At 43.4% G+C, this 25,243-nt stretch overlaps 1 protein-coding gene across 4 annotated transcripts in view; it reads right to left on the bottom strand.

Annotated features, from left to right (window-relative positions):
- The window catches only part of LOC139245448 (calcium/calmodulin-dependent protein kinase type II subunit delta), a 539,947-nt gene that overhangs the window by 107,848 nt on the left and 406,856 nt on the right, over positions 1-25,243 (bottom strand). For all 4 annotated transcript variants that reach the window (XM_070871166.1, XM_070871168.1, XM_070871167.1 and 1 more), the window contains exons 10-12: positions 21,041-21,163; positions 15,624-15,707; positions 10,453-10,495 (exon numbers count right to left, since the gene is read on the bottom strand). In XM_070871166.1, the coding sequence (XP_070727267.1) occupies positions 10,453-10,495; positions 15,624-15,707; positions 21,041-21,163 (250 nt within the window). The remainder of the gene's footprint in view (positions 1-10,452; positions 10,496-15,623; positions 15,708-21,040; positions 21,164-25,243) is intronic.

Genomic DNA, 25,243 nt, shown 5'->3' with positions numbered 1-25,243 from the left:
GGATCAGTGCTGGGACCCCAACTATTTATAATCTATATTAACGACTTGGAAGAAGGGACTGAGTGTAACGTAGCCAAGTTTGCTGATGATACAAAGATGGGAGGAAAATCAATGTGTGAGGAGGACACAAGAAATCTGCCAAAGGACATAAACAGGCTAAGTGAGTGGGCAAAAATTTGGCAGATAGAGTATAAGTGAAAGTGTGAGGTCATGCACTTTGGCAGAAAAAAATCAAAGAGCAAGTTATTATTTAAATGGAGAAAGATTGCAAAGTGCCGCAGTACAGTGGAACCTGGGGATACTTGTGCATGAAACACAAAAGGATAGTATGCAGGTATAGCAAGTGATCAGGAAGGCCAATGATATCTTGGGCTTTATATCAAAGGGGATGGAGTTTAAAAGCAGGGAAGTCTTCCTACAGCTATATAAGGTATTGTTGAGGCCACGCCTGGAATACTGCATGCAGTTTTGGTTTCTATATTTACGAAAGGATATACATGCTTTGGAGGCAGTTCAGAGAAGGTTCACTAGGTTGATTCCGGGGATGAGGGGGTTGACTTATGAGGAAAGGTTGAGTAGGTTGGGCCTCTACTCATTGGAATTCAGAAGAATGAGAGGTGATCTTATCGAAACGTATAAGATTATGAGGGGGCTTGACAAGGTGGATGCAGAGAGGATGTTTGCACTGATGGGGGAGACTAGAACTAGAGGGCGTGATCTTAGAATAAGGGGCCGCCCATTTAAAACAGAGATGAGGAGAAATTTCTTCTCTCAGAGGATTGTAAATCTGTGAAATTCACTGCCTCAGAAAGCTGTGGAACTGGGACATTGAATACAGGTAGGACAGAAATAGACAGTTTCTTAAACAATAAGGGGATAAGGGGTTATGGGGAGTGGGTGGGAAAGTGGAGCGGAGTCCATGATCACATCAGCCATGATCTTATTGAATGGAAGAGCAGGCTCAAGGGGCTGTATGGCCTACTCCTATTCCTATTTCTTATGTTCTTATAACCTTCCCTTAACAAATCCTTGCTGACTGTTCTTGATTAATCCATGCCTTTCTAAATGACGACTAATATTGTCCCTTAAAATTTTTTCCAATAATTTTGCAGATATTACTAAAATCGGCTGTGTGGCTGATAATGAAGAAGAAACCTGCGGATTGCAGGAATATATCAATCAACTGGTCAGTTGGGCAGAACAGTGGAAAATGGAATTTAATCCGGAGAAGTGTGAGGTAATGCATTTGGGGAGGGCTAACAAGGAAAGGGAATACACATTAAATGGTAGGACATTGAGAAGTGTAGAGGAACAAGGGGATCTTGGAGTGCATGTCCACAGATCCCTGAAGGTAGCAGGCCAGGTAGATATTAGCTGAGGCATAGAATATAAGAGCAGAGGGGGTTATGCTTAAACAGTATAAAACACTATTTAGGCCACAGCTGGAGTACTGTGTGCAGTTCTGGTCACCGCATTACAGGAAGGACGTGATTGCGCTGGAGAGGGTATAGAGGAGATTTACGAGGATGTTGCCGGGAGTGGAGAATCTTAGCTATGAGGACAGATTGGATAGGCTGGGTATGTTTTCCTTGGAACAGAGGAGGCTGAGGGGAGACCTCATTGAGATGTATACAATTATGAGGGGCCTAGATATAGTGGATAGAAATGGCCTATTTCCCTTAGCAGTGGGATCAACAACCAGGGGGCATAAATTTAAAGTAATTAGTAGAAGGTTTAGAGTGGATTTGAGGGGAAATTCCTTCACGCAGAGGGTTGTGGGAGTCTGGAACTCACTGCATGAAAGGGTGGTAGAGGCAGAAACCCTGACCACATTTAAAAAGTACTTGGATGTGCACTTGAAGTGTAGGTTATGGACTTAGAGCTGGAAAATGGGATTAGGATGGATAGCCTCTTGTTGGTCGGCACGGATATGATAGGCCAAAATAGCCACCTTCCATGCTGTAAACTTCTATGATTCTATAATTTGCGCACCAGGGTTTTTTAAAAAATTATTCATTCTGGGATGTGGGCGTCGCTGGCAACAGCAGCATTTATTGCCCCTTCCTAATTGCCCTTGAGAAGGTTAGGCTGATTGACAAAGGGATTACAGGCCAGTTTTAAAAAATGGTATAACGTTTGCAGTCCTCTGGTACCACACCTGTAACCAGAACCAGTTTGCCTAGAATCAAATTTTGTTTGACAATTAGATATAAAAAGACAGCTTAAAGAAATCATGTTGAAACTCTCAATTTATTTTGGAATGATTAAAATACAGCCTACTTAAACAAGGAAACTACACTTAGATATCTGTGTCAAATAATTATTTTGCAGAATTATTAGAAATATAAAGAATATAATTGTGATTAGAATCAATCTTTCCCCATACATTATTAAGGGAACAGATATCATTACTTTGTACATTCCACAGTACTCAAGAGCATAGCCCCTACATTTCTCCCAATCTCCTGCTGTAACTTCAGCGTTAAGATGAGCAGAACCTCTGGAGAAACATCATAAAAGGCTGAACGTGGACACGCCGTTTATCCAGGGGCTGAGCCAATATGCTGTCAAAGTTATGGCAAAAGATCCACACACAAATGCAGGGTCATTATACTCTACATTTTTGCAATTTTTTTACTTCATAAATTGCCCTGGTTTATCTACAAAGGCTGCTGTGCTAATTACACCAACTATCTACAAATTTATTCATCCAATTTATTTTGATAGTCAAACTATAGGAACATTAGAACAAGAGTAGGCCATTCATTCCACACCATTCAATTAGGTCATGGCTGATCTGTATCTTAAATCCATTTACCTTTACTCTATATCCCTTGATATCCCTACCTGACAAAAAATCTTTCTATCTCCGTTTTGAAAATTTCAATTGACCCAGCAGCCATACCCTTTTGGGGATTTCCATTAACCTTTGTGTGAAAAAGTGCTTCCCGATTTCACTCCTAAATGGACTAGCTCTAATGTTAAGATGATGCCCTCTTGCTCTGGATTCTCCACCAGAGAAAATAGTTTTTCTGTATCTACCTATGAAATTCCTTTATAATTTTAAAGACCTCAATTAGATCAGTCCTCAATCTTCTAAACTCAAGGAAATACAATCCAAGTTTATGCAACCTCTCTTCATAATTTAATCCTTTAAACCCGTATTAGTCCAGTAAATCTGCACTGTACCACCTCCAAGGCCAAGATATTTTTCCTGAAGCTCGGTGTCCAAAATAGAATGCTGTACTCCAGATGGGGTCCGACCAAGGCTTTGTACAATTGAACCGTCACTTCCTCACTTTTGCATTCCAACCCCATTGAGATAAAGGCCAACATTCCATCAGCATTTTTGATTACTTTTAGTCCCTGTGCACTTTGAGAGATTTGTGTACATGAACACCTAAATCCCTCTGTGCTTGCACAGCTTCTGGTCTCGCCATTAAAAAAAAAAATTGATTTATTTCTTAAATTCAAAATGAATGACCTCACACTTCTCACATTGAACTGTCAAAATGTTTCCAACTTAGCCCACCTATGTCCCTTTGTAACTTTCTGCTCCCATCTACACAACTGATTGTGCCTCTTAACTTAGTGTCAACAACAAATTTAGATATACACCTCTCTATTCCTTCAGCGAAGTCAATGATATATACTGGAGCATCAGTACATATATTCCTCTGCAATGCATCACTCAAAATATTCCAAGAAATTGTACCATTTAAAATATTTTACTATGACTTTATTAAGCGAATAACATTTTGTCCCAAACTTAACAGACGATAATTATATTAAGTACTATTGATAAAAGGAATATTAGAGTTACAAGATCGCAACAGACAATGGCCTCTATTTTCCCCAAAGCATTTTTTTTTTTTGGCGTACTTGAAGAGGGCAGCGTGGTGTCGGCGGCGGCGGGGGGGGAGGTGGTGTGGTTTGGTTCTAGTGTGGGGGGGGGGGGGTTGGTGTGTGTGGGGTGGTGGGTGTGGTGTTGTTCTGGTGTGGCGAGGATGGTGTGGGGAAGATGGTGTGGGGGTATGGTGCGTGGTATGGGGAAGGTGTGTCTGTGTGTATGTATGTGGGGGCGCGGTGCATGTGTGGGGGCGCGGTGCGTGTGTGGGGGTGCGGTGCGTGTGTCGGGGTGCGTGTGTCGGGGGGCGCGGGTGTGGTGCATGGGTGTGGCTGCGTCAATTTCCTTAACTCTAGATAAGGTATTTCAGGAGAGGCCACATACGCTGGCCTAAGCAGAACTCGAGTAACACTCAGCTTTCCAAAATGGCCAGAAGTGGCGTAGGTGGCTGGTTACGCCCCCTTTGGTTGAAAAAAAAACTGACTTAAAACAATCGTAACTAACTGGGTTACACTGGTGCAAATAGATTGGGGAAACTGTGGTTTTTCAACCGAGGCCAAAAAAAGCAGCCTGCGCCAAAAAACGGCGCAAATCACTGGGGAAAATTGAGCCCTTATAAGTGACTAGTCATTTCTCTTTCCCCTCCAAATATCTGAAGCTACAGAACGTAACTTGTAAATGAATCTATTTGGCCTTCTTTTGCAAAGCTAATCTCCGTAAAACTGAAAGGCTTTTACAGCTAAATAGTACCCAACATTAAAGTCTGACATGCAGTTGATGATAGGAAGAGGCGGAGAGGGAAAAGAACAGAACCAAAATATTTGTCAAGGAACATAGAAAAACAAAAAAAATTGGAAAATATTGACATCCTTTTATGTTGTCAACCTTTATACATAATTGATTGTCTGATTTGTCACTGAAACATGCCAAAAATAATTTGCAATACTACTCTGTATTGTTCAGCCAGTCTTGTATGCGATACATAACCAATGATGCAAGCTGACAACCAAAATCATTTAAGCAATGCAAAGACATCAATACGGATTATATAAATTTTGGATGCAAAGGTTTCTGATAGCAGTTGTTAACAGGTGCACTTCGTAATGGTGAAATAAAACAAAAAGCCATTATTTTGCTAGTCATGCATTCTAATTAACTTTACTACACCAAACAAAGAAATACATTGAACTACTCTATTTTGTTTATGTAAGGTTTACAATATTCTCTAGAAATCTATGTATGGTTTGCACTTGTTCCATTGCATTGTAATATATCTATATATAAATATAAACTAGCATCTATAAACAGTATTCTTCTCTTAATCCAAAATTGTTTCATTTGAATTATTTGTTAATTAGAATTGAAATTGTGCAAAAAAAAACTACTGCTTTATTAAAGTTGCTTAATTCGTACTAGAGGTACTGGATTATACAACATTAATCGGTGTAGACTGTATACAGAGGAAGAAATTTATCCAACGAAGTGTATAATTAGGTTTTCATGTAACAGCTGACTAAATTGTCAACTAAAGCACTGTTTTAGAATTTTAATATTTACTTGTACAAATTGTGCAAATATTCATTACCTTGCACTGCGTTACTGTAAGGGAGAATTACATTTGACAAAGCAGAACAGCAGAGCTGCCACAAATGGAATGACCCGCTGCTGATATCTTTGGCTAATTCTGAAAACTCTCACCGCTAATGAAACCAACTGAAATGCACCAAATCTACTCCATTTAAATCAAGTTTTAAGATTTTATGACATTATTTAGGTATAATTCTATTCTAATCTTTGTATATCATTCTCATACAAATGTGGAATGAATCAGAAGCACAAATTTTGGATGAATCATAAGCTCAATTTTTTGCTTGATTATTTCCACACTTTCAAGTCTTGATCACCACGTGAAACCAAAGGATAATTTTGCTTTAATCTTAAAAACTATGGCCTAAACCAGCATAATACACATATATGTAATAGTGTAATAGCATAATAGCACAATAAAGACAGAATGAATAAATGCCATTACATCCAGCAAGCCAAGTACATTGTGCCATATCGTGGATTCTACCCACCTCTTCCATCTCCTGAGGGAAAGGTGGAATCCCCAAATGATAATCAAAAAATCTTCCAAAGATTTATCCATTCCCACATCTACACAATTGAGCTCTGGCCATGGCTGACCAAATGCAACATTGGTTATCCTTCATTCTGGTCCAGGAACAATTGTGTCCTGAGTATTTACATTGTCATGTTTGTGCCTATCCCTGCCACTAGAATAGTGCATACTGCTTTATTAAGGCTATTTGCAACAGCAACTAGCCACACCTCTCTTTGCTGAGCCTCCTATTACAATGGCTTGTCTAGACCTATCTTCCATTAACATATACCAATTCACTCAGATAACATGACTTACCTTCTCCTCGTCATTTTCAGAGTGTAGTCTCCATATAGCCTATGCTTAGCTCATTCACAAAGAAATCCAATATTATTTACATGTTATAAGAACATAAGAAATAGGAGCAGGAGTAGGCCATACGGCCCCTCGAGCCTGCGCTACCATTTAATATGATCATGGCTGATCCAATCATGGACTCAGCTCCACTTCACTGTCCGCTCCCCATAATCCCTTATCGTTTAATAAACTGTCTATTTCTGTCTTAAATTTATTCAATGTCCCAGCTTCCACAGCTCTCTGAGGCAGCAAATTCCACAGATTTACAACCCTATGAGAGAAGAAATTTCTCCTCATCTCAGTTTTAAATGGGCGGCCCCTTATTCTAAGATCATGCCCTCTAGTTCCAGTCTTGCCCATTAGTGGAAACATCCTCTCCGCATTCATCTTGGCAAGCCCCCTCATAATCTTATATGTTTCGATAAGATCATCTCTCATTCTTCTGAATTCCAATGATAGAGGCCCAACCTACTCAACCTTTCCTCATAAGTCAACCCCCTCATCTCCGGAATCAACCTAGTGAACCTTCTCTGAACTGCCTCCAAAGCAAGTATATCCTTTTGTAAATATGGAAACCAAAACTGCATGCAGTATTCCAGGTGTGGCCTCACCAATACCCTGTATAGCTGTAGCAACACTCCCCTGCTTTTATACTCCATCCCCTTTGCAATAAAGGCCAAGATTCCATTGGCCGCCTTGATCACTTGCTGTATCTGCATACTATCCTTTTGTCTTTTGTGGGTAAGTACCCCCAGGTCCCGCTGTACTGCAGCACTTTGCAATCTTTCTCCATTTAAATAATAACTTGCTCTTTGATTTTTCTGGCAAAGTGCATGACCTCATACTTTCCAACATTACACTCCATCTGCCAAATTTTTGCCCACTCTTAGCCTGTCGATGTCCTTTGGCAGATTTCTTGTGTCCTCCTCACACATTGCTTTTCCTCCCATCTTTGTATCGTCAGCAAACTTGGCTACGTTACACTCAGTCCCTTCTTCCAAGTCGTTAATATAGATTGTAAATCGTTGGGGTCCCAGCACTGATCCCTGTGGCGCCCTACTAGTTACTGATTGCCAACCAGAGAATGGACCATTTATCCGGACTCTCTGTTTTTGTTAGTTAGCCAATCCTCTTATTCATGCTAATATATTACCCCCAACCCCATGCTGATGTTAACAGCATCATCTGCTGTAGGTATATTTTGCTGTTGCTACCTCAAACAACTTCTGTTTCTTTTATAGTGCTTCCACCTTTTTCACCTCAATCACAATCACCTTAAATTTTCAGTTGTGGATATCTAATGATAGGATGGAAATGGTGAACAATGACAACAATTCTGGGCATCAGAAATTTAAGTTGTGAAGAAAGGCCAGAAAGTTAAGTTCATTTCCTTTGGAAAAAATACTTGAAGGTGACCTAATTGAAGGAGGTGCTCCAGGTTGATCCAGGCAATTGTTCATTTTAGTGAAGAGTTCAAAGATCTTGGGACATAAATTGGCATTAAATATATGGGAAAACAGGGAGAACTTTAAAAAAAAATACAACTACATTTTTGGAATAAGTTACCAGAGGTATGGACATTGTGAGCCCAAGTTTCCACAGGATAAAAAACGGGTGCTCCCCCGAGCTGGGCGCCCATTTTTCGCGCCTAAAACAGCGCCAGAAAAAAACCACACTATTCTCGAGCGCTTTGCAGCTCCTTGTCTGTTTGGCGCGGCGCCCAGGGGGGCGGAGCCTACACTCACGCCGATTTTGTAAGTGGGATGGGGCAGGTACTTTTTAAAATTAGTTTTTTTCCTGCCGGCAACGCTGCGCGTGTGCGTTGGAGCGTTCGCGCATGCTCAGTGTGAAAAAAACATTGGCACTCGGTCATTTTTGTTATTCTTTGTAGCTGTTTAATTTTTGAACATTTTTTTTTAATAAAAGCACATTGTCATCAGCACATCAGCACTTGCAGCCTTCTCACTGTCTCCTTCCCCTCCCTCCCCTCCGCGGCAACAAACCGCTGTTTCCTTCCCCTCCCTCCACTCCGCGGCAGCAAACCGCTGTCTCCTTCCCCTCCCTCCCCTCCGCGGCGGCAAACCGCTGTCTCCTTCCCCTCCCTCCCCTCCGCGGCAACAAACCGCTGTCTCCTTCCCCTCCCTCCCCTACGCGGCAACAAACCGCTGTCTCCTTCCCCTCCGCGGCGGCAAACCGCTGTCTCCTTCCCCTCCCTCCCCTCCGCGGGAAAGAACGGGCGCCTCCTCTCCCCTTCCCCCCCCTCCCCCGCGGGCAGAACGGGCCCCCCCCCCGCGGGAAAGAACGGGCGCCTCCTCTCCCCTCCCCCCCCCCCCCCCCCCGCGGGCAGAATGGGCGCCTCCCCCCGCGGGAAGAATGGGCGCCTCAGGCTGACTGCAGAATTCTCCGTGCCTGAAGCACTTTCACACAGGTAGGAAGATGTTTTTTTTAATCTTTTCTTTGCTTATAAATGTTTATTCGGGTTGGATTTATTTGTATAATATTTGTAGAATTATAAATAAGGATTTATTGTAGAATTTAATGAGTTCCCTTCCCCCCACCTCGTTCTGGACGCCTAATTTGTAACCTGCGCCTGATTTTTTTAATGTGTAGAACAGGTTTTTTCAGTTCTACAAAAATCTTCACTTGCTCCATTCTACTTTAGTTTGGAGTACGTTTTCACTGTGGAAACTTTCAAATCAGGCGTCAGTGGCCGGACACGCCCCCTTTTGAAGAAAAAATTCTGTTCCAAAGTAGAACCTGACTAGAACTGCAGAAAAAAAAATGTGGCAAATTGTGATTTCTAAGATAGTCCGTTCTCCACCAGTTGCTCCTAAAAATCAGGCGCAAATCATGTGAAAACTTGGGCCCTATAAATGGGTTTGAGGGGCCACAGGTGCATTTCTAAAGAGAGATGGGATTGAGAGATTCGAGAAGGTAGATGAGTAGGTGAGGTTGATAAAAAAAAGACCTAATAACATTTCCTTATTCCTAAAAAAAAAATCATAATTTAAGCTCAGATAAACAAGGTAAATCTGGAACAATTATGTGACTTTTCTAAATTGATCTTTTTTGCACATCTGAATTTATACCCTCTCATTTTCTGCAATGCAGTCTGCCTTTAATCTCAAAACTACCACAATTTTCTCCTCTAAATTATTAAGTACAGATATATATTAAGTTTTTTATTTATTGATAATCAATGTCCTGTCTGATTCACCATCACTTTGTATTTCTCAAATCACCCGTGCTCAACATTCAGTGGAACATCATTGGCAGTGTCAATTCTGCTAACTGCTGTTTTTTGTCATATGAAATGCTCCAATGTACTGTGGTGTCTAAAAACTGTTCAGTTCATCAAAACCTTATTTTGAAATAATTATACCATTAGGATTTTCTTCAGCAGTTTTGCAACTGACTATACATTTATGGATAAGCTCCTCAAATAAAAGTGCACATAGCCAGGTTCTCTAGTTTTCTCTTCTTTTGACAGTTTATTTTACAATTTGCTACTTTCCCCCTATTCTTCTCTACAAACTCAAAAAACAAATGATCTTTATTAACAAGTATTACCTGACTCTTACAATGAATCTAAATTTACCCCAAATCTACTTACCCCAAATATTTTACAATATTATATTGACCAATTTATCCTTTTTCTTCTCAGTTATACAGAACTAACTAATCGTACGGTTTACGGTAAGACCACCTGAAGAGGATTTGGCAATCAGAATAAAATTAAACAGGTGTTTTAATAGCTTAAGATAATTTACACACTAAATGCAACAAGCCTGGTAAATAAAATTGTTGCAAATACAGACAATGGTGTGAATACATTTTAAAAACTGAATCTAGAAAAGCAGAAGGCAATTGATAAAATGCATTCTCATCACTACATTGACCATTATGAATTACTTACTTGTACATTGATCAAATTTACATAGTTATATCTGCATCTGACAAACATAAATTACCACACAGAATTGTTATGTAAGCATAATAACAATCTATGATGAATAGTTCTAAAATTCCTGCCCCAATTATGCCTCAAGTACCACTAGGTGTGGATGTGGAATTTTAAGATTTTAAGTTTTCTGCACAATTAATATGTAGACAGAGGATGCAAAAGCAGCATAATTTGCACACGTACCCGAGAAGTTTCTTGTGGCCAGCATTGTTGTGAGAATAGCCCCCTGGAAAAGTTGAAGAAAACAAAAAATGAGGAACAACTTCTGGCAAAGTAGATCTTATATACAACTAAAATAAAATATCAAATGACGTATCAATGTTCTGGTACAGCTCATCAGACAGAATTTTTAATGCTAATTAACTTTTCAGCCTTTACATGTGTGTTTGGTCAAGTCAGTGTAAGTCTCGTTCATGAAATATTTGTAGCAACATGCAAGAATACACTGAAGTGAATTTCCATGGTGTGTTGTGTCACTTTTACACCAATGCTAAAACATTTGTGCATGCTGGTGATCTGGACATACGCAGCCTAAAAAATCATGGCGTCGCACACAGCCACAGGTCATAATTTAGCAAATTCAGACCAGCAAATCCTCCAAGGAATTTGATATCAGGAGACACAGACCGCTGGGTGTCCTTGGCAGAAATGTCACTCATGCCACCTGAAGGGAGGTGGCACTGGCAGTGAATGCCAACATTCACTTAAAAAATTGCAGACCAGCACTGCAAGAAGTTCAATGACTGTACCAAGTGTGATGGGCTGAATTGGAATGGTAATTCCTGGCTCCTGGCATTACGATTTCAATTCGGCCCATCATCTGTTTTGTCTCTCTAATACCTCCTGCCTTCCACCCTATCACAGACCTTCCCTTTTGTTCTTTCTTCTCCTTTCAGTGGTTGCTAATAATGTGTTCTTTCCAAACACTCTCCAGTTCTGACGAAGGGTCGTCAACCCGAAACGTTAACTCTGCTTTCTCTCCACAGATGCTATCTGACCCACTGAGATTTCCAGCATTTTCTGTTTTTACTTCCACAACTAATCCTTCCCAATGCACTCCTGTTAAGGAGGATATGGCTCTGACTGGGAATCTTGCATTATGGTTACCCAGTTCCACATGGATAACCCTAAAACCTCTTCCTCCATTTTATTGGACTGATAGCCTGACATCTCTTATTCAGCTCTCCCACGCCACTTGGCACACAGCTAGCCTTCATCACATTTATTCAACAGTAAATGGAGGCCTAGGAAGAGGAAGGAAAGCTAAAACATAAGACAGACCATGTCTGTCAGGGCTCTATGTGATGAAATAATTAATGAGCGATACGAGTAACCGCAACCACACCTCCCTATTCTCCAACAGTCTCACATTTCCTACCTCTCCCCTTCACTGACCATCACATCGTCCTCTTTCCAACAATACAAACATTAAAACTACCAGAAAATGCACAAATACAATTTTATAAATTCAATCATGACATAATACATACAAAAATAAACTAATCACCCTTGTGCATTCCCTTAGTTCCTATCTTCCGTGTGCCTTTGCCTATCCTAGTGCTCCTATGAGGTGCTTCCCAGTGGCTGCAGCATGGGTGGTGGAAGGCTGCTGACCTTCAATTGAGACGACTGCAGATGGTCTTGAAGAGCAAATTCAAGCAGCGCCAGACCTATAGGACCCAGCTTCAGACTGCATCTTCTTGGCATATGTTTCAGCAGTCTGGGCTGGCTGGCTGACAGGCAACAAGCAAGGGCACTGGAGGAGTGGCAGCTGTGGGAGCAGGAATGCTGTCCTCTTGGGAGGACAGTAGGTTCATCTTCCATGGGACCACCGCCACTCATCCGGGGCAGCGCCTCAACAATGCTACTGATCTGTTGGAGAACAGATTAATGGACTGCTGTAAAGCCCTGGATGCCCCTTTGAAGAGAGTTTTTTGAGGATGTAACTAGTAGAGTGGATAGGGGAGAACCAGTAGATGTGGTGTATTTGGACTTTCAAAAAGCTTTTGACAAGGTCCCCCACAAGAGTTTAGTTTGCAAAATTAAGGCACATGATACTGGGGGTAATGTATTGACGTGGATAAAGAAATCATTGGCAGACAGGAAGCAAAGAGTAGGAATAAACGGGTCCTTTTCAGAATGGCATGCAGTGACTAGTGGGGTGCCGCAGGGTTCAGTGCTGGGACCCCAGCTATTTACAATATACATTAATGATTTAGACGAAGGAATTGAATGTAATATCTCCAAGTTTGCAGAGGACACTAAGCTGGGTGGCAGTGCGAGCTGCGAGGAGGATGCTAAGAGACTGCAGGGAGACTTGGACAGGTTAGGTGAATGGGCAAATGCATGGCAGATGCAGTATAATGTGGATCAATGTGAGGTTATCCACTTTGGTGGTAAAAACAGGAAGGCAGGTTATCTGAATGGTGACAGATTAGTAAAAGGGGAGGTGCAATGAGACCTGGGTGTCATGGTACATCAGTCACTGAAGGTAGGCATGCAGATACAGCAGGCAGTAAAGAAAGCAAATGGCATGCTGGCCTTCATAGCAAGGGGAATTGAGTATAGGAGCAGGGAGGTCTTGCTGCAGTTGTACAGGGCCTTGGTGAGACCACACCTTGAGTATTGTGTGCAGTTTTGGTCCCCTAATCTGAGGAAGGACGTGCTTGCTATTGAGGGAATGCAGCGAAGGTTCACCAGAATGATTCCAGGGATGGCTTGACTGACATATGAAGAAAGACTGGATTGGCTAGGCTTATACTCATTGGAATTTCGAAGAATGAGAGGGAATCTCATAGAAATGTATAAAATTCTGACAGGACTGGACAGGTTAGATGCAGGAAGAATGTTCCCGATGTTGGGGAAGTCCAGAACCAGGGGACACAGTCTAAGGATAAGAGGTAAGCCATATAGGACCGAGATGAGGAGAAACTTTTTCACCCAGAGAGTTGTGAACCTGTGGAATTCTCTGCCACAGAAAGTTGTTGAGTCCAGCTCGTTGGATATATTCAAAAGGGAGTTAGATGTGGCCCTTACGGCTTAAGGATCAGGGGATATGGAGAGAAGGCTGGGGTGGGGAACTAAGGTTGAATGATCAGCCATGATCATATTGAATGGCAGTGCAGACTCGAAGGGCTGAATGGCCTACTCCTGCTACTATTTTTTATGTTTCTATGTATCCAGAGCCACAATGGCAGCAGTCTACGCATCCACTACAGCAATCAGACCTTTGATGGATGCTGCAATAGTAGCCATTTGTGCTGCAATGGAAGCTGTGACATTGGCTATCAGATGTTGCATTAAGGTGGGTTCCACAGGTGTGCTGATGGAGATGACCACCCGTTCCATGTTGGAAAGGATAGGCTTCAAGCTCTGTGAAAAACCCTGTGCCAATTTAGACCTGGACTCTTCCACACTCCTTGACATTGAGTGCAAGCTTTGTGGCAGACAGTCCAGAGCACCAAGCATTTGGCTATGTACCCCTATTAGCATTCTTCTGTAGCCTGGCCCATGGAAGTCCTCATCTGACTTCTCTGCAGCAGAACTAATGTGCGACCTTGCCCTCCATCAAGCTGGCACCTGCACTTCCCTTTCTGTTGCCCTGGCTCCTATGTACTTGTGCCCGGTGTCTCGCCACATGCAGATCCCTCCTCTATCCTAGCCTCTAAAATACACGTAGTGTCAGTCTCTGAGCTGGTGGCTGCGAGTGTACGATTGAGTTATGGTGTCTTTTCATCTTCACTATCTTCTTCCTCATCCTTCTCTGACTGGGAATGTTTCAGTTCTTGTGTATCTGAAATGAAAAAGGGAGAAGGTGGCGAGGGGGAGGAAAAGGTAAGAAGTGCGTGCTTATGCCATCTGAAGCTTGTGAATCAGAAGAGATTGTGGGATGAGGGAGAAGTGGGCTGAGAAAAGGAGAATTAGGTATTAAGATACCCTCATCATCAATTCTCCAACCCTACCAGTGGCCACGACCTAAGTGATGCCCCTTCCCATGATGGCCAGCACTGTCTCCTCTATGCGGGTTACAAAATGTAGGTGTGGTTATCCTCCTCTAATTCTTTCCTGCTGCCTCCTGTTATGTTCCACCTTCTCCTGCAATGAAGGAGGAAGTGTGCCAGTGAGTGTCCTACAATATGTTTATGTGATGTCGCTGTCATGGTTGAATAGCTGCCATTGTGCACAAGCTGTGAGTGCGAGGCTTGCAACAGTGCGACGTAGATGAGTGTGAGGTAAAGCATGTGAATTGAAGGTTTGAGCACTGATTGATAGAGATTGTTGGTACGTGGGTGATGGTGGCGTAATTAATTGATCAGTGGATGAGACTCGTGGTGCAGTTAGTAGGATATGGCATTTGAAGATGAACTCACTCACCTTGGCAACTCATGTCAGATCGTTAAACTTATTCATGTTCTTGGAGCAACACTCCTGGAATTGACCTTCACTGCTATTTCTTCCCACTCCCTCCTGAGCAGAGATGTCTACCCCCCTGTAGATACAGCATGTTTCTCCTTCTCTCCATGTCTTGCACCAAGACTGCCAGTGCATTGTCAGAAAACGTAGGTGCTCGCTCTCTCCCATATACAGCCATTCCTTAAGGTATCATAGCCCAAATTCACTCTTCAATAAACTCCCATCACTTCTTGCAGCCACAATGCACCTTTCCTTTAAGAGGGGCAGACTGCCTTTAAGTAGCGCTAGTCACTTGCGATATCAGGATGCTCGCTGAAGCGTGCAGCCAATTAATGGTGCAGGCAGCGCTGGCTGCACACAGCAAACATTTTAAAAAGCATGCTGCACGAAGTTAATGTGCTGCCTACAACACAATGAACAGGCATGGGTTAATCGCATACTGCGATGCCCATGCCTGTTTTGGGGTGGGGGGTAGTCAAATTAACCCCATAATGTTTAATCTGCACTCATTTGCAAGGTAAAAACAATTGCAAGATGGTTGACCTTGTGACTGGAGCCACTTTTTTGCATGGCAATGTAATCCACCTTCTTGTCAGCCATGGTTCTCCATTGAAAGTAACAAGCAGCAGAGCAGCAGTGTTGAGGCAACTGCAGCTAGGTACAAACTATAAATTAGAGAAGTAAATGCAGGTTTTTACTTTTGCAGATGTGTACTTGATACGTCCTTTTGGAACACCTAATTCTGATAGAAGAGAAACATATGTACTGACCAGTAAACTTATGTATTTTCCCCCATCTTTTGGTCACAAGATACTTATACTAGTGTTTTCCTTATTTAACTCCATGCACAAGATAATTCACTTCATATAAAAAACAAAGGACATCTAAAATTAGATTGAGGGTTATATCTTCAGGTTTAGGGAAGAGAATTGATTTCTGACCTTTAGTTTTCTTCTAGCATTGAATTTCTTCAGGCATTCCACAGTCTCCTGTCTGTGCATACAAGAAGCAACTGTTGATCGTTGCTGCAAAACAAAAACAAAATGAACAATAAGCATTACTGTTTGTACAAGTATTGATGTATTTTATTATGTTACATAATAATAACATTTTATAAGTTTGGTAAAAAAGAACACTGTATTTTTCTTAAACCTTTTAGATGTGATCCACAATTTTTATATAGGGACTTTCACCTACTGAACAACTTATATGAGAGCATGGGAAAAGATAATCGATCCTATCGATGCCCATCTTCAGCCCATGGGATGCAGGCCACCGTCTGAAATTTTTAGTAATGCTAATGTCTGGAGGAAGCAAATAGAAACAAATGTGGCCAATATCAGGCAGACCTCTCAGAGATTTATTTGCACGCAATTTTTAAATAAGGGGTCTGTGAAATCAGTTTCGACATGGGTGACAAAAATTTGAAACATAATCAGTCTCTCGGAATCGAGGAAGACTTGCTTCCACTCTAAACATGAGTTCTTAGGTGACTGAACAGTCCAATACGAGAACCACAGTCCCTGTCACAGGTGGGATAGACAGTCATTGAGGGAAAGGGTGGGTGGGACTGGTTTGCCGCATGCTCTTTCCGCTGCCTGCGCTTGATTTCTGCATGCTCTCGGCGATGAGACTCGAGGTGCTCAGCGCTCTCCCGGATTCACTTCCTCCACTTAGGGCGATCTTTGGCCATGGACTCCTAGGTGTCAGTGGGGATGTTGCACTTTATCAGGGAGGCTTTGAGGGTGTCCTTGAAATGTTTCCTCTGTCCACCTTTGGCTCGTTTACCGTGAAGGAGTTCCAAGTAGAGTGTTTCCTTTGGGAGTCTCATGTCAGGCATGCGAACAATGTGGCCTGCCCATCGGAGCTGATCGAGTGTGGTCAGTGCTTCAATGCTGGGGATGTTAGCCTGGTCGAGGACGCCAACGTTGGTGCGTCTGTCCTCCCAGGGGATTTGTAGGATCTTGCGGAGACATCATTGGTGGTATTTCTCCAGCGACTTGAGGTGTCTACTATACATGGTCCATGTCTCTGAGCGGGTATTACTACAGCCCTGTAGACCAAGAGCTTGGTAGCAGATTTGAGGGCCTAGTCTTCGAACACCCTTTTCCTCAGGCGGCCGAAGGCTGCACTGGCGGCGGTGTTGGATCTCGTCGTCAATGTCTGATAAGAGGCTCCCGAGGTATGGGAAATAGTCCACATTGTCCAGGGCCGCACCATGGATCTTGATGACTGGGAGGGCAGTGCTGTGCAGCGGAGGACCTTTGTCTTACGGATATTTAGTGGAAGGCCCATGCTTTTGTATACCTCAGTGAATATGTTGACTATAACTTGGAGTTCAGCCTCTATGTGCGCAGATGCAGGCATCATCTGTGTACTGTAGCTCGACGACAGACGTCGGGATGGTCTTGAATCTGGCCTGGAGACGGCGAAGGTTGAACAGGTTTCCACTGGTTCTGTAGTTTAGTTCCACTCCAGCGGGGAGTTTGTTGAGTGTGAGGTGGAGCATGGCAGCAAGGAAGATTGAGAAGAGGATTGGCGCGATGACGCAGCCCTGCTTGACCCCGGTCCGGACATGGATTGGGTCTGTAATGGATCCGTTGGTCAGGATCACGGCCTGCATGTCATTGTGGAGCAGGTGGAGGATGGTGACGAACTGATCTCACAACCTTGTTTTTGTTACCCTTCCAGTCTTTCAGTACCACGTTTAAGAACATTTACAATATTGTAGAAAGTCCATAAAATTAAAAAGCTCTGCAAAACTCCATCAGTGAACGAAACATGACTTCTACAAACCCAATAAAGAGAAATGTAACTTATCATTGTCACAAAATTAGATAATTGTTACCACAATTTATCTGGATTTAAATATATTGCAATATAAAGCATTTACTTCCTGGTATTTTCTGGAAAGTATATCACTGTAAACTAATTTTGCATCTCCAACACCAGGATCTCCTTCCAATGCTCAGCCTGCAGGTCTTACAACCCTGGCCATATACAACACCCAATAACTCCCTCAACTGACCTGATACATTTAGCCATCTTTTCAAAGCAAAGGATGGAAGACCAAATTTTAAAAACATACATGCAATATACAAGGTAACAAACGATTAAGGCAATGGTGTCCACAGTGTGTGTCAAATCCAGCCTGAAAACTCCTTCAATCTGAGCCATGGGTTTTTACTTTTGTTTGCCTGCTGAGTGGTTGAAACTTCAGGATTAGAAAAGCTGCTTGCAGACCAATGAAGGAGTAGCAATTTTCTCTAGTCAGGAAGCACTTTTCAGACCTGGAAGGTTTACTGGAAGGCAGATCAGGCCAGAAACAGCAAAAATGCAAGTGAGTTCTTGGGCTGAGGAGGAATTATTTGCTGCATAGCTGGACTTCAAATTTTTGCATGAGGGGCTGGATTGTTAGCATGGAGTGTTTGGGGCCGAAATTGCCCTCTGCCTGAAACGGGGCGCACCTGTCATTTCTTAGGTGCTCCATGCATCCCAATGCATGGGGCGGACATTCCGGCGATTTTCAGCTCTTTGGTTTATGTTTCCGGGCGGAGCAGTGTTGGCATGGGCAGAGGGGCAGAAGTGCGGTCGGGTTGGAGTAGCCGCCACTAGTGGGGCGGAATTGGGGGCGGGTCGGAGTGGCCGACACTCAAAGTCATCAGCGCCACGCTGATGATGTCACTGCGCTGCCGCATCACAACGTCCCTCCCCTTCAGTCAAAAGGGAGGGCTGCTGCGAACTCTGCAGCCACTTTAATGGCAAACAGTGGACCATCAGGGAAGGTTTCGGCCAGGCCGAACCCGTGGGCATAATTGTCGGCCCGACCTGGCAGTTGGCCGACAATAAAAAATAAAATGGAGTCGCTAGCATGCCTTTAAGGGCAGCCGCGCCACCTAGCCACAAAAAGGGTACCAACAGAAAAATCTATCAGTGGCACAGAACAGTGGCGGCGCCGCTCCGGTGGGGCAATTCTGCACAGGGCAATTTTGGAAAGTAGGTCCCCGCCAGTCGGTGCACGACGCAGCGGGAAAACAGGCGGGGCAGTCCCCTACACAGCTCCAAAGCTAAAGGAAGGCAATATACAAAATGGCGGCCCCTCCGCAGTATCCAATCCACACCAACCTGTGGCCGCCACTTTCCAGTGGCCAGGGGCCTTATAGAAAGGGGCAATTTCGGCCCCTTTAACTTTTAGTGCGAAAGGCTTGGGTCTTTATCCTAATCCTAGGATTTCTAGCATGAAGAGATTGGATTTTACGTATGGGGCTTTAATTTTAGTCATGTGTGGTCCACTCAAATGTTGTGTCATGTGGATTTGGTCCACTGCTCTAAAAGGTTGGGTACCCCGAGTCTAGGGAAATAACGAGTCATGCACAAAACCCTACTGACCAAAAACTCAGAAGTACATACAGGTCTGTAATTCACACCTGATCACCAATCATTCTTCACATAAATACTAGGTTCACTACAATACATTAATTTGTCGCCCCCCGCCCCAGTCCCCCAGCCCTGCTGCTCCATGACTTGGACAGGTTAGGTGAGTGGGCAAATACATGGCAGATGCGGTATAATGTAGATAACTGAGGTTATCCACTTTAGTGGTAAAACAGGAAGGCAGATTATTATCTGAATGGTGACAGATTAGTAAGAGGGGGAGGTGCAACGAGACCTGGGTGTCATGGTGCATCAGTCATTGAAAGTTGGCATACAGGTACACCAGGAGGTGAAGGCGGCAAATGGCATGTTGGCCTTCATAGCAAGAGGATTTTGAGTACAGGAGCAGGGAGGTCTTACTGGAGTTGTACAGGGCCTTGGTGAGGCCACACCTTGAATAGTGTGTACAGTTTTGGTCTCCTAATCGGAGCAAGGACATCTTGCTATTGAGGGAGTGCAGCGAAGGTTCACCAGGCTGATTCCCGGGATGACAGGACTGACGTATGAAGAAAGACTGGATCGACTAGGCTTATATTCACTGGAATTTAGAAGAATGAGAGGGGATCTCATAGAAACATATAAAATTCTGATGGGATTGGACAGTTTAGATGCAGGAGGAATGTTCCTAATGTTGGGGAAGTCCAGAACCAGAGGACACTTTCTAAGGATAAGGACTAAGCCATTTAGGACCGAGATGAGGAGAAACTTCTTCACTCAGAGAGTTGTGAGCATGTGAAATTCTCTACCACAGAATGTTGTTGAGGCCAGTTCGTTAGCTATATTCAAAAGGGAGTTAGATGTGGCCCTTACGGCTAAAGAGATTAATGGGTATGGAGAGAAAGCAGGAATTGGGTACTGAAGTGCATGATCAGCCATGATCATATTGAAGGGCCGAATGGCCTACTCCTGCACCTATTTTCTATGTTTCTATGTTTCAACACTTTATCTCGACTGACACTTCAATACAGTACTTGGAGAGCTGCATTGTTGGGGACATTAAACTGCAGCTATTTGAAGAGCAAGGAGGCTCTCCCAGCATCCTGGCCAACATGCACCCCTTAACCAACTCCACTGAAAGTTTATCTCATTGCGATTGCTGTGTTCTAATTGACAGCCATATTTCTCTACATTACACTTCAAATGTAAAGTGCTTTGGGGCATCCTGAAGGCATGGAAGATTCTATCTAAAGGCAAGTTTTTAAAATCTTGATACTATTTAATGGAAACAGATTTTCTTTTATACTGATCACCCCACACACTCACTTTTTAGACTGTATTTCTAAATAATGAACCCAGAGCCCCATATCTGCTAACATAGAAAATAGGTGCAGAAGTAGGCCATTCGTCCCTTCGAGCCTGCACCACCATTCAATAAGATCATGGCTGATCATTCCCTCAGTACCCCTTTCCTGCTTTCTCTCCATACCCCTTGATCCCCTTAGCCATAAGGGCCATATCTAACTCCCTCTTGAATATATCCAATGAACTGGCATCAACAACTCTCTGCGGCAGGGAATTCCACAGGTTAACAACTCTCCGAGAGAAGAAGTTTCTCCTCATCTCAGTCCTAAATAGCCTAACTCTTATCCTTAGACTTTGTCCCCTGGTTCTGGACTTCCCCAATGTCGGGAACATTCTTCCCGTATCTAACCTGTCCAGTCCAGTCAGAATCTTATACGTTCTATGAGATCCCTTCTCATCCTTCTAAACTCCAGTGAATAAAGGCCCAGTTGATCCAGTCTCTCCTCATATGACAGTCCAGCCATCCCTGGAATCAGTCTGGTGAACCTTCGCTGCACTCTCTCAATAGCAAGAATATCCTTCCTCAGATTAGGAGACCAAAACTGAACTATCAGTAATATACCACTGCTAATAGTTTGCACAGCATGATACAGTTATTGATGCAAAAAAGGCAGCAACTTACACAAATCCATGGATGTTTCAGGGCTTCTGAGGCTGTGATCCGTTTGGCGGGGTTGATTGTTAACATTTTATTGATAAGATCCTTAGCTTCTGGAGTCACTGTATCCCACTCTGGTGATGGAAACTACAAAACAGATGAAATGACAGAGTTGACTATACAATCAGTAACCTGACTTTTGCCTGTGTAAAACCATTGCAATTCATGTTAGCTGTCTACTTATGGGGAAAGCTGGTTCGTTTAATATTCAATCAACTGCAAGTATTTTTCAGGAGGAAAAAGTATGAATTTTAATTCTTTCCGATTGAAAACTCATTGGAGTACTTTTGCAAAACACTCAAACCTTTTCCAAATCATCTAAGAGACCATGGGTGATTAACTTTCTTTCCGAACTGCTGAAAATCATTCTCTATTGAAATGTTTTTAAAAATCCAGATATGTCTTTCAGTTCTGAAGATCCATAATATACAGTCTCTTGCATCAACACTGGAATTCCAACAGAAAAAAATCACAGGGCAGTCAACAACAACATTTATGTAGCATCTTTGACATAGTAAAACATCCCAAGACGCTTCATAGGAGCATTATCAAACATGAGAATATATTAGGATAGATGACCAAAAGCTTGGTCAAACAGGTAGGATTTAAGGAGCGTCTTAGAGGAGGAAAAAGAAGTAGAGTGGCGGAGAGGTTTAGGGAGGGAATTACACAGGATTACGTAGGATATACAGCCCAACCTGTCCATGCCGATGTTTATGCTCCATTCGAGCCACCTCCCATCTTTCCTCATCTAAATCTGTCCGCATAACCTTCTATTCCCTTCTCCCTCATGTGCTTGTCTAGCCTCTCCTTAAATGCAACTATACTATTCGCTTCAACCACTCCCTGTGGTAGTTAGTTCCACATTCTCACCACTCTTTGAGTAAAGAATTTTCTTTTGAATTCCCTATTGGATTTCTTGGTGACTATCTTATATTGATGGTCTCTAGTTATGTTCTTCCCAAGTGGAAACATTCTCTCAGTATCCACTAACAAAATCTTTCATAATTTTAAAGACCTCTATTAGGTCACCTCTCGGCCTTCTTTTTTCAAGAGAAGAGAGACCCCCAGCCTGTTCATCCTTTCCTGATATTTCTGGTGTCATCCTTGTAAATCTTCTCTGCACCCTCTCTAGTGCCTCTATATCCTTTTTATAACATGCCGACCAGAATTGTACGCAATACTCCAAGTGTGGTCTAACCAATGTTCAATATAGGTCTAGGATAACTTCCCTACTTTTTGTAAGGGTTAAAAATAACAGCTAAATTGTAGCAGCAGCTGAGTTCATGGGAAAGGGACAGTTTTGGCTGATAAGGGAACAAAGGGCAGAACTCAAGGGAGTTGACAACACCTACTAAAAAAATAGCCAAGGACAGTAGGGAGTAAGCTGTCTGGAAACATAGATAGGATGCCTGACAGCTGCATATGAAATATTGTAAGATTGCCAAATAATACTATATATCAACGTTGTTGATTTGTGGATCAATGAAGTCCCTCTTGGGAGTGATCGACAAGGGTTCTTCCCCTGCATATGCTTGAATAAAGATCTTTTCGAACCTATCTCTGGAGTCTGTCATCAATTGGGCGTCGATCCTCTATTTCAGTGGGTCCGCTCAGGAGATAGGAAGATTTCTCCACAACAATTGGCGTAGTCGGCAGGATCCTGCGGCACCCGAGTGTGGCCAGCAGAGGCGAACCAAAAGGGGTGAGTATTTTTAAGTTACCACCCAATAGTTAGAGTTCAACCCAATGCTGGTCACCTGGTAAGACCGCGGAATTCGAATAAATTTGAGACAAACCAAGGAGAAGGTGCGATCGGGTCGGAACATACTTGTAAAGCTGCGTAACTATAGAGCGCACCAGAGTCAGGTCTATTAAAGAACGGAAAAACAAGCCGCGCAAGAAACAACTGAAAAAGCAGTGGTAAGGAGAAATCAGCTAGGCTTACAATTTTAAAGGGATGGCCGAAACAACTATGGATTGGGGACCCGAGGGTTCGATTACTAAGTTCTTAGCCGAGAGAGATAAGAAACTGAGAGAAAAAATGACCAAAAAGGACTGGAGGCCCACCGACACACCAGACCAGCAAAGAACGTGCTGGGCCGGCCAGACCCACAGTAAAAAAGAAAAGATAGTGTTAGCCTGTTACATTGGACAAAAAAAGGTCGTGTCAAAATACGTTGCCAAGCTGGCGGCTGTGAAAGCAGCAGATGCCAAGGTGGCGGGACAAGGACCAAAAGGACAATTTGGTGACGTGGGGGGGGAAGGACCCGCCAAACCCAGTATCTCCGGATGGGGACAAAGATGACATAGACTGGGAACAGCTCGAGAGCAAGACGGACCTACTGCCCCCCCCCCTCTAGAGGATGAATGAAAGGTAGCCCAGTTATGGGTGACCCATAGTCAGATTGGACAAGGGGCCTCGATGACAACGACGACCCATGTCCCTTTTACCCCGGCTGAAAAACAAATGATGTTGGGTGAGTTACCCGCCCTTAAATTGAACCATGCAAATTCTGCATGTTGAGATAAATTGGAAGAAATGATAGATGCACATGAATTAACATTAGAAGACGCGCATGGCCTATTAAGAGCCAAACTTACATGACAAATGTGGAATCTGACCCCCCAGAATCTTTGTGAGAAGCGATGGCTGAATGCTCAGGGCCAAACAAATGATCAGAGATATCAAACCTTTAAGGTCGCCATTAAGAGAACATTAGGGAATCCGAAATGTAATTGGGCTTTAGTAGTAGGAATTAAGCAAAAGGAAGAAGAAACTCTGAGTGAATACACTGAGAGAAAATGGGTAGCCTATAAGGACTACTCAGGAATACTGGACTCAGATAAGGACCATGCCATGTTTTTGAGGATGCTGAAAGAAGGGTTAAGTCCGGAACACGTGCAGATATTTAAAATGGGGATCCCAGTGGGAAACGACTTTCAAGAGGTGATGGCGTGGGCAGAGGAAGTGGAGGGGAATAGACAATCACCCAACCCAAAGAAGTCGCAGCGAGTGGCTGCAGTACAAAGGGAGACCACCCCGCCCACTTGTTTCAAATGTGACGAAGAGGGACATTTTTTATGAATTGCAAGAATTCAAGTACATTGGATAGATGTAGGTGTTTGAATTGCCGAAGGCCTGGACACCAGAAGAACGACTGTTGGGCGAAGGGGGCGGGGGGGGGGGGGAAGAAAGAGGGACAAGGACCCCAACAAATGCAAGAGACCTTGATCCGAGAGGAAGTTATGAAACTAATACGGGATAACCCAGGGTGGGGTGCTGTAGCACAACCAGTGCCCAGTACGGGTGGAGTGACCCTGGAAGAGTTGCTGAAGTTACTGAAGGCAGCATCAGGTAAATAGGATGCACCGGCCCCCGGTGAGGAAGCCATGGAGGACCCAAGGAACATGCAGGAGCCCTAATGACAGTTCTGGAGGCTCTCCAGAAAGCTGGATTTAAAGCTAATCCCAGCTAGGGTAGGACCAAATAATCTATTTACGATACGATATCAGCATGGGGAAACGAGCCACGCCAGCAGATCGGAAGGCGGCAATCCAGAACATGCCCAGACCTACCACCGTAAGGGGGGGTGCAGAAGATGTTAGGATTATTCAGTTATAGTTGCAATTTTATTGAAGGGTATTCACAGATGGCTGCTCCCCGATATGACCTTACAAAGGGAGGGAAACCTGTGGAAGAAATAGTGAACTGCACGAATGACCAGGAGGAAACATTTGGCTTCCTGAAACAAGCCCTGACGAGGGCCCCAACATTGGGAATGCCCAATATGAGCAGACCTTTTCACATTTATTGTCATGACCATGGGGGACACTATAGCTCGGTAGTAGCCCAAGAACACGGAGGGCAGATGAGACTAGTAGCTTATTATTCCACACGTAGAACCACAGTGGTGGCAGAATTGCCCGATTCGCAGCAGCAATCGCTTGTGCCACTTGGGCGGTAAAAAGTAGCGAGCCCATCACTATGATTGGATGTATTATACTACACACACAACATACTCTAGTAGAACTGCTGAATACAGGATGGCTGAGCACGGTATCAGATAGTCGCCGTGCAGCCTGGGAAGCAATACTCCTTCCCCGGGATAAGTCAATACAGATAGTACAAGACGTAAATAATAATCCAGCTGCTATGATGGAAAA

This window comes from Pristiophorus japonicus, chromosome 2 (genome assembly GCF_044704955.1).
Source record: "Pristiophorus japonicus isolate sPriJap1 chromosome 2, sPriJap1.hap1, whole genome shotgun sequence".
NCBI classification, from domain to species: Eukaryota; Metazoa; Chordata; class Chondrichthyes; family Pristiophoridae; genus Pristiophorus; species Pristiophorus japonicus.
The sequence above is the reverse complement of the archived record's forward strand: the minus strand, read 5'-3'. Positions and strand labels throughout refer to the sequence as shown.